This window comes from Girardinichthys multiradiatus, chromosome 22 (assembly GCF_021462225.1).
Source record: "Girardinichthys multiradiatus isolate DD_20200921_A chromosome 22, DD_fGirMul_XY1, whole genome shotgun sequence".
In the NCBI taxonomy this organism is placed as follows: Eukaryota; Metazoa; Chordata; class Actinopteri; order Cyprinodontiformes; family Goodeidae; genus Girardinichthys; species Girardinichthys multiradiatus.
Genome location: NC_061814.1, coordinates 15,089,067 through 15,099,330, shown reverse-complemented (window position 1 = coordinate 15,099,330; position 10,264 = coordinate 15,089,067). Strand labels below are relative to the sequence as shown.

Sequence of the window (10,264 nt, the reverse complement as noted above, 5' to 3'; positions counted from 1 at the left end):
GAAAAAAAAAATATTTGTTTCATTTCCACACATCCTGTTAGAGCCTATTAAAAATGATGAAATGTTGACTAAGAGGTATTTCGTGCAATGACTCAGAGGAAATGTGAACGGAAAGAGGATGCTTTGATCCATGCCCTAGTTTTCTTTGCGCGGGGAGGGCGGAGGGAGATGCTTAGCGGTCAGGGAGGCGGTTCTTCGTGTCCTCCAGTCATCCTCTCAACTCTTCAGCTCAGATAGTGTTTGGCGTTTAAACGGAGGCAGGCTGCAGCCCATGTCTGGAAATCACTTTATTGATAAATAGGAGGAGAAAACCGACTATCTCAAAAGGATGACCTCAAACATCTGTGTTTTTTTTTAAATATATTCGCCTCACTGCAGGATATTTTCCCTTTAATTAACGGTCTCGGATGAATATTTTTCCTGTGTGCAGATATCTTCTGCCACTTATGGTCCGCGGTTACCTTACCTGGCACAGGTTCGCCGCATTCTACCGCTTTTGTGCCGAGCTAGCAGAACCTGTCTGACCTTAAATCACAGAATACCTTCGGCTTTTTTATTTCAATGTTTTAATTGTAAAAATGTGATTCTCCATGTTTCCCGGGAGGAAGCCAAGCCCCTTCGTTGGCATCTGACACAGCTGGGTCGTGTCGTGAAGATTGGGGATTAACGTCTCTTTTCCGTCTTTAAGAACCCCGTTTCTCTTGCTTTGTTTGAGCCCCAAAACAAGCGTCGAATGAGCAACATGAGTGGAGCGTAAATAAACGTATATTCACTCATATTTCCCCCAACATATCTGCTAAAATAAAGGGCACAAGAGGAAAATGGAAAACGAGGTTTTCACCCCACTGCTGGAGCAGTTCATGCTAACGCCTCTGGTCTGCTGGGTAAGGAGGATCCCAATTAAATATTCCAATTTGATCACAAATGTTGTTATCCTAATGCTTATTTACATTCCCCTTCCTTTTTTTTTTTACAGGTGAAGAGTGTTGGACACTCGACAGAGACCGATGGCAGCAAATTATCGGAATATATAGAGTTGGTAGATGGGATTTACCTGAACGAGATCATGCTTCAGATGTAAGTGATGTGACAAGAAGGGAGACATTCCCATCTGTCCTTCTTCTTTGGCCTACATTGAGGGACAGAATTAGCCAAATGAGGCCATGCGAAACTAGATCTCCTGTCGGCGTGTTGTATAGTGGCCTTTTTATGCGGTTATTTACATTGTGGTGATGGGTTAAAATGACACTAACCCCCCTCAGGCCTTTTTAGGGTAATCCCTTTGAGCAAATTAAACAACTGCAGCCTCTGTTGAGTTTATGAGCTGAATGTGGGCCACTCACAAAGGGACCCTGTTTTGGGTGCAATGCACAGTCAGAAATCTTCTTGCAGGCTCCTTTGGAGCTTTTCTGCATCCATCTGTTGTGGAGTTGCTCCAATCAGGATTTTCATGGCCGTTCTGACCTGCTGATTGCAATTTATTTATTTATTTATTTCTTCGGAAGGCCTACGGTGCATAACATTAAAAAAATTGTAATGCAGGTTATTTGATTGAGGTATTAGTTTTTGAATCTGACAGAAAATGAAGGAATTATGTTATTATCCCAATTTCAAAGCATATCTCTCTAACCATTTTCTTACAGTCATAGAGAGAATCATATAAAGACTGTTGGTTGATGCATTTATTGATGAAGAATTGAGATTGTTATATTACTTGCATATCAAGGGAAAAACAAATCTGTAAATCACCAGTCAGGGCTGATCAAGGAAAAATTGACAGATCCAGATGTGTGTCTGATTGATTGGTGCTTTTCTGCCTTGTTTTATGGATGCAGTGGAATGCTTCACAACATTCAAACGCCAGGGTTTTTTTTCTCCACTCTACTGTCATTTGCTAGAGGCTGAATGCAGGCTACTCTCACAAAGGGACCCTGTTTTGGGTGCAATGAGAACATTTACTGTCGGGAATTATCTTGGTAGGCTCCTGTGGTAGAGAGCAGCCTTTTCGGGTCCATACCGAGGGGAAAGATTACACATGTTGAAAGAATGTGCTGCAGGCTCTTTTTAGGAGCTAGATTTAAATTCAACAGAAAATAAAGAAATTACAAACCTCTGTTTTGATTTTGATAAACTTAATTGGTAAAGTACTTCCTATTGGTGCATTGATAGAACAAAATTTGTGGGATTACTTGGGTTTGATGATTTGAATGAATAGGAAAAATAAAATCTGTGTTTAGCTACCAGTCTGGAAAACAATCTCATTCCAATCTCTCTATTCTGTGGTGCATGGATGCAGCATGTTGCTTCACTTTCAAATGCTTGGGTTTTTTTTTTCACCCTACTCTGTCATTTGCAGCAGATTGGAAGAGACCCCGCTCCTTGAGGTGGCGCCCCGCTGTGTAGTAGATTAGTCTACAAATAGTGGTCTTCAGCATGAGAGCTACTAGTATCTCCAAATAATCTGTAATGGGGGAAATAAATGCATGCAAGTTATGGAGGAAGACCCAGAAGCATATTTGTTTGTTTTTATCCAATTAAAGCAGAATTAGACTGTTTGCTCTGATTCTTGGTGTTGAGGGAAGTATTACATGTCATTTTTTTCTCTTTCCACTCACTGAATTATGCATTTGGCATGACAGGAGACAGATTTCCACCCCTTTGTCTGGCTCCAGGCAGCTACATCCTGCTATTAGGATTTTTCGTATTTAAAAAAAATATTTTCCACTAATGCCCGGCTTTACACTGTCAGCATTTTATCCCGCTTGCCTGTCTTAAGGAGCATTCAGCCATGGCTTTTCCCAGTTGAAGGGGTTGTCACTTCACAGGAGGGGATTATGTGTGGCACATCTTGTGTCGCCTCGCGTCAGTGCGAATCTAAAGTCTACTCGCCAGTTTGGGAATATTTACAGCACCTAAAGAGGATAGCGGTTGTTTGTCATGGGAGTAAAGAAGCAGATTAAAAAAATAGAAATATAGCAAATGTGATTTAGAAAAAAACTACAAAGGCAGTATTTTATGTAGTTTGATTGAAGGTGTTTCAATCCAGGTATTTAGTGCAGGTACCAAATGCTGTGTTGATTTCGGAAGAAATTTAAAGAGCAACTCAGTGAATGACAGAAGTGTTTTTTTAAACATTGCTCCGAAGTGAAGTTTCAGAAACTATGGAATTTGTTTTAACTGTTTCCAGGTGTTAAGCGTGGAAAGAAATATTTGTATTTAAAGACTTTATTCCTTAATCCATTGTTCCGTCTTTTTCTTTAACCATTATCCATTCGTTCATTGTCCATCTCCACAAAGTTGGACAAAAGGCACCAAAAAAACAGAAAGTATGAAATGGGGGCATGAAAAACGTGTTAGATCCCTGTTTTGCACAAGCAGCTGATTAATCCTACTGGGTGTTTCCAGTCATTTGATGACAACTTCTTTCTCCAGCCAACGGTTCCTTCCTCAGTCCTTGACCTCCCGATGCGCCAGCGATCAGTCTGCTAAGATGAATCAAGTTTAAACAACCTCTTCCATCTTATTCTCCAGTTCTTCCTTTCCTCCTTCTCCCCCTTGAGGCTCCTTTGAGTGGCTTAGTCGTTTAAAACACAGCAACATGTTTGGGAAGGCTCTTTTTAGGTTCAGCTGGAAAAGTCCGTCTTGTCTTGTTTACACGGAGCTTGTGCAAAAACAGAACAAGTCAGTGGTATTTTCAGACCATGTCCCCTGTGGGACCAACGGATACTGGCAAGCGGAAGGATTTCAGGGGGAAGGGTAAGAGGGGGACAGAAATGGGCAATTTTGCCAAATTCTAAAGGATAACAACCTTTGACACAATGGTGTATACAAGCAAAAGCAGACAGTGGTGGAAACGGAAAAATTATGGCAGCTACCTCATGACAGCTCCTTAGCTACCACTTCGTAGGTTTAAAATATGTTATCCAGGTAGAATTCATGTCTGCTAATATATGCTGTAGAGAAAATTAAGACTTTCTGTCGCTGCTTTAGTGATTCTGGGGATGACGCCTGCACTGAACTGAAATGAACTGCTGCTGTCTAATGGTCGCCTTACAGGATATCAGGGATTACCAGTCACAGGCAGCACTGTGTGTTTGTGTATTTCTGGGTTTGGACTGAGGCAGCTGTTGGTATTCTTGTAGCCCAGCCACCCTCCCACACAAAGGCCTTCAGTACTGGTTAGAAGTTGTGTTGGGGAAACTGCATGCTCTTTGTCTGCTTCCTCCCTTCATGATAAATGTGTCTCAACAACAGGGAGCTCAGGTGACAGAAATATTTTGAGCTCAGGCATCTCTTGTTTTTAGCTGCTGCAGAGACGTTTACATTTTTTTTCTTGTTTTGTTCTGAGTTTGTTGAAAGAAAAAAAGCAACTGTAGTGGGAGCGTAGCTATGTTTTCATACCCTGATTTTTCTTTAAAATTGTAAAAATTAGAGGTGCTAGGTTGTGTAGACATGTCTCTTTAATCCCCTTATTTCAGTCAGTTTTTCCAGTATGAGCTGCAGGGTTCTGTGAATGTGTGCGCCGGACCGGCTGGCAGCAGTTGTCCTCAGGACAGCATGAGCGAGCGTAGAGAGACCCCAGGATTATCTAACGGTTTGCTGACAGACACCCAGATGGTACCGGGTCCCCTCCCTTGTGCCCTCGTGGGACTGACATCATCTAGCCAATTACATTGCTTCCATACTGCTGTCAGACCAATTAGCTTACCCGCTCAGCAAGAAGGCGCCAATTAAAGTTTGTCAGAGATACTGCATGTCTGAAATCAGTTTTCTTGGCAGTTCTAAAGACCAGTGCTGGCTGTCTGGCCCGTTCAGTGACCCATTCAGTCTGTCTGTTGGGAAGCAATGGAGAGTATAGTAAGGGGAATTCCTGGAATAGAGATGTTCTGTTAAGTGGTTTCACAACATTTGTAGTGCTCGTTGAACGGTCCTGTTTTGTTTTAATGTTTAACCTAAACGTGCTGTATAGCTGTTTGTTTCAACATGAACCCTTCAGAAATAAAATTGAGTTTGGTTTTATTTATTTAGCTTTTTTTTTGTTTCTGTTGGCCTGAAGGTCTGTATATCTTCATAAATCTAAGTAATCCCTGTCAACATCTTAGAAGTTAACCCATGCAGGCCCAGGAATTGCTGATGCTCTCTGTAGATTTTTCTCTCTGACCATACTTTAGTAGAGCTATTACTTTTGGTCACAGTTCGATTATGATTCTTCAGCCAAGGGTTAGATGTATCTCGGTGCACGTCTGTTTTGCAAGCTCTCCTTCAACAACCAGCCTTTCTGACTCCACAATCTGATGTGCATCATATACAGCAATCCGTTCCAGATGAGGTACGAGTTAGTTGCTCCTCTCTGCCTCTCAATAGCCAGGGATTGTAAGGTTGAGGCACTCATTTAATTGGATTCTGCCCGATTTTAAAGAGCAGAATTTGTTTGACAGTATGTAGATATTGGTGATCCATGTTTTGGCTGAATTAAGATGAAGGAACATGCTTAAATGTCACTTGCAATACAAAATGTACTTACAAGATTTGCAGGATGGCCTGAGGGGAAACGACAACTAATTTCTGTGTTCTACAGTCCTTTTCAGATCATTTTAATGTTTTTAAAGAGAGTGTACCCCATAGCTCAGAGTTCCTGCTGTTTTCTAAAACAATATAGTTTTGGCATCCCTAACTGTGAAACTTGACTTTCATGTTTTGTGGATGCTATTCTGTCAGCAGGACGACACTCTTTAGGAATTCTCTCAGATTTCAGAAAGTTGGATTCTAATGTTGCTGTTTTATTTCTAAAAGGTGGATTTAACAAATTGCATGCCTTTTATTACTTGTATATAAGTTAGAGCTTTCTGGCATAGTTGTAAAATTCAAATGTCTGTCCAGATGTCTGCAATCAAAGCACTTGGTGTGTTTTAATTACTTGCTGCTCATCGCTTTCTCTCTCTCTGTGCTGTATTACCCCACCAACATTAACATCACACTGAAAGTAACTACTACTTTTGTGGGGTTTTTACACCATACATCCCCTTTAACTTACCAAGCTTAACTGTGCTTCTTTTTGGTTTGTTAAAGTATAAAACAATACAGTGCTTCTTATTATTGTAGATTATGTGCCATCAATGCCTTGATACAGAATCAATAATGTCTGCATCAAGATGCATACAAGAATCAGGAAACTTGCACAGGTTTACACTTAGGTCAGTCTGTACACACAACAAATCCAGCTCACGAGAACAAAATGTAACCCCCATTTTTTTCACAAGTACACTAGAGATTTCATAAATCCCAAACTGTATTGCAGAGTCTGAAATAAGTGTAGAATGTTTTAGTCCAAGGGTGACCTCAATTTCAGTTTTTATTCCTGGCTCCATCTGTGGTGATCCTAAAACATCAACATTGAAGATGCCTTTTGTCATTTTACCAGTGGAATAAAGGTTAGAGAGGTTCCTACTTTTTTTAAAGAATATCTGTAGATTTATTCAGTTCATGTTTGATCAATTTAAGTATTTTACATTTAACATAATCAGGAAGGATACAATTTAGTCCTAATTTTTTAGAAAACAGCTCTTTCATGAAGCAGATTCTAACTTCAGAGTTGCCAACCAGTCCTAATCTTACTTTGCTTCCTAACAGTCTGTGTTATGTTCTGCTTTCTTCTTACTTGAAAATAAGAGTCACAGACAGAGTCTCGGTGGGGTTCATATCTGGGGCTTATAACGAGCCCCAGAGAGTACTTTGCAAAACAGACTTTACTTGGACATATAGTGGAGTTGGTGTTGCGAGATCTTATGTCTCAAGATCTAGAGGTAAACCTCTAATATGGGCGCGGCTCGTGGCGTAGCGGTAGACCATGTCTACTAAGTCCTCGATGCAGATCTCCCGGGTTCAAGTCCAGATCCAGCGAGACCTTTCATGCATGTCTTCCCACTCTCTCTCCAACCCATTTCAAGACTGTCCCTTTCAAGCAAATGCAACTAGGGCCACAAAAAGCAGAAACAAATCTGACTGTCATCACTTGAGTGGATGTGATTTGTAGAAAGGTGTTTGAGTTCAGAACTGATTGCAGTTGGGGATTTAAATCCCAGACTCTTAAGGCCAACTATTTTCTGTTCATGATTAAGTTCTTCTGTGTAATTCATTTTTTATACTATGCTTTGTATTCCTTTAATGCTCTAATATAATTTGTTATATTCCACCTTATGAGGTGGAAAAAAATGTTTACCGAATGCAATTTTGCCTACATTCATGAAATCTGGAGAAAAGTCTAGCTAATCTAGTTGCAGAGTGAACAGAAAGAAGTTGAAGAAAGTACAGTCAGTGCAGGAAGACCATTCAAGAAGTGGATACTAAGATGTTTTGTCCCGCTGATATGTGCTGATACAGTACATATCAGTGGGGCAGGGTTAATTGTGGTTTTATTCATGGTTTATTGTATCTATTATGTTTTTGAATTCTAACAGCCTCTTGGGAATGTCTTTTTTTAAATTTTTTTTTATTTTTTCGGCACTAGAGGCCTTTATTTTGATAGTAGGCAGACAGGAAGGATGGGCAAAGAGAGGGGGAGACATTCGGCAAAGGTTGCCGGGTCCGGGACTCGAACCCGGAACAGTTGCTTTGAGGACTAAGCTTCTATATGTGGTCGCTTGCTAAACCCCTACAGCGCCGTGCCTGGGGATGTCATTTTTGTCATTTCTGTAATTGTTTTCTTTGATTGGCTGTAAAGTAATAAAAGAAGATGGATGTGGTTTCAGAATATTGCTGAAAAACATCAAAGATTAAATTGTTATTGGAAAGAGTAATGAACAGATTCATTGGTTCATTAATTGCTATCTGCTGGCTTGAAAAGAATCATCTTCATCTTTCTTTATTCTCTGTTTTATCATCTCTCAGTCCTTACTAATACTGGACCTCTTTGCCTTTCCTTTTGTCCTAATCATAGCTTCACTGTTCACTCTATTTCTTTTCTCTGTCCTCTGCTTTTTACTGTTTCCTGTCTGGGCCAGGTTATAGCAGACATAGTTCAGATTCTTGGACTGAAGAAGGGAGCCAGGCTTATCTGCTGCTGGGGTGTCGCTTTTTTTTTTTTTTTACTGCTACTGTCTCCACAGGGGGAGTCTATGTGTGTGGAGTTGACTGTTCATCTTGCATCACTTCTGATCATCTTTGAGTCATGCCAGTCTCTTTGTGTCTGTTTAGCAGGAGGTTGTGTATCATGTCTGTCAGAAAACTGCAGCTGTGACCTTAAGGGAAGAAAGTTTGACACGCAACTGTGGTAATGCGAGTCACTGTGAACCTCATAACCAAGGGGATGTTTAAACTAAAGTAATAAATGTGGGTTATCCTCTTACTTTCTGATGTCTTCGACACAAAGACAGTTTTATGTATTTTAGGCATGGAAGCAACATGTTAGGTTAAACAGTAGAACGTTCATTATTTAACTTTCAAATTTCCATTTTATCTGCTTCCATTATCTGCGTTAATTTGCTACTGCTGCTTTTTGTAGTTAATGCAGAGTCAACACTTTGTCCATCTGTTCCTAGCCTTTCAGTGGCTTAGGGGACATATAATCCCCCCTTGGACCCCTCAAAGACATTTGCTACAAAACATCAGCAGGATTATTGAGTTCCATTAACTGCAGCTTAACATTGAGAATTAGCAGCAAGCCTGTAATAATCATTAACTAGGTACAATATTTCTTTTCCACAGAGGAACTTGGAGCAACTGATTTAAGGCAGAATTGTGCCCATATTATAAAAGGACTGCATACTCTGTAGAAATAATTTCATTGGATTACAATGAAAGTAATTTTGGCTATTGTTTAAAAAACTGACTGAATAATTGAGGGGTTGGCAGCATTACTGCATCTATTCACACCCAGAAATTAGTCCAGCTGCAATTCCTGCTGCTACAGTGGAGAGGTGGAATGCCAAGAGGCCGCATGGAAACTGGAAGACAAAGACGGGACAGCAGTGGCTCAATAATACATCTAGAACAAGGGAATGGGGTAATGGGAACAACATGCATTAATGGTCAGGTCTGCATCAATCTGTTTTGGTATTTTTACGTTGCATGGTACACAGTCTTTCTGATGCAGGCACCCTAAGGTATGATGTCAGTGAGCAAATGTAAATAAAATGAGTATTTATGTATTCTCTGTTTCCTAACCAAAAATAGGTGGTGATTTCTTTAGGAGACCACTGTTGTACTTTTTGAAGCAATAGAGAGACAATATGGGAAATTTGTCGGTTTGCATTAAATGACTGAGTGGTTGAATGTACTCTCACCTACCACATTATTAGGTGCAACCTTTTAGTACTGGGTTGGATGCCCATTTACCTTCAGAACTGAGACATTTTGGTTCATATTGACATGACATCAGGCAGTTGCTTCAGATTTGTCAGCTGATCATCAATGATGCAAATCTCCCGTTCCACCACATCCCAAAGGCGCTCTATTGGTTTGAGATCTGGGGACTGTGGAGGCCATTGGAGTGAACCTGCACTGTGGAGGCCATTGGAGTGAACCTGCTGTGATGTTCAAGGAACGAGTTTGAGATGATTGGAGCTTGGTAACGTGGTGGACATTTTTATGTTTACATTAAAAGAGCGATTAGAGATGCTTATTGAATTTCTAAACCTTGATTAGTCATTTCCGTCTATGTGAAGTTTAATTTTCTATTCAGGTTTTCGGTTATCACAAACTGAACTGTTAACCTAAGCCAGGCTTAAATGGTTCTCCATTCGTGTTGCCTTGCACACTTCAAGGGCCAAGCCTACACTGCCCCGCTGTGCTTGGACAGAACAGTTTCTAATCCCTAGCTCCAGCACGTGCCCAAATAAAGCCTGCATTCTCTCTTTGTATGTGTGCACATTTAGGGCGCTTTCTGCGTCTGTGTTTTTGCATGGCTGCTCAAGCTGAGCCTAATTCAGCCTGTCATATATGGGTTAACACTACTCCATAACCCACTCAGCCAGTCAAAGGCGGGACATGGGAGGCGGAAGCCCAGTGGCCTCAGGGTGCAGTGAGGATGGACAGCACCAACGGGCCGGCTTATTGACTAGCCGTCTTGCTCAAGAGTTGTCTACCTTCCTGGCAGTTGAACTGGCTTTGGCTGCCTATCCTTAATCTTTTTGTGTATTTAAAGTGCTAGGTTTACTGTATCAGCAGGATTAGGAAGGGGGAGGTAATAAGTGTGTTTTTGACGTTGTCACTGTTTTAATTCTCTGTATTTATTTGCCTGATAATCCAAGAGGGTGTCAGGTTGCCC

At 40.8% G+C, this 10,264-nt stretch overlaps 1 protein-coding gene across 9 annotated transcripts in view; it reads left to right on the top strand.

Annotated features, from left to right (window-relative positions):
• Positions 1–220: 220 nt before the first annotated feature.
• Positions 221–10,264, top strand: part of ccdc88ab (coiled-coil domain containing 88Ab) — a 75,860-nt gene continuing 65,816 nt past the window's right edge. For 7 of the 9 annotated variants that reach the window (XR_007035913.1, XM_047350888.1, XM_047350886.1 and 4 more), the window contains exons 1-2: positions 221–884; positions 977–1,077. Coding sequence is in view for 7 of the 9 variants with exons in the window: in XM_047350888.1 (XP_047206844.1) it covers positions 822–884; positions 977–1,077 (164 nt within the window). In the remaining 2 variants the exon portion in view is untranslated. The remainder of the gene's footprint in view (positions 885–976; positions 1,078–10,264) is intronic. The other 2 variants (XR_007035912.1, XM_047350890.1) reach the window with 1 other exon arrangement.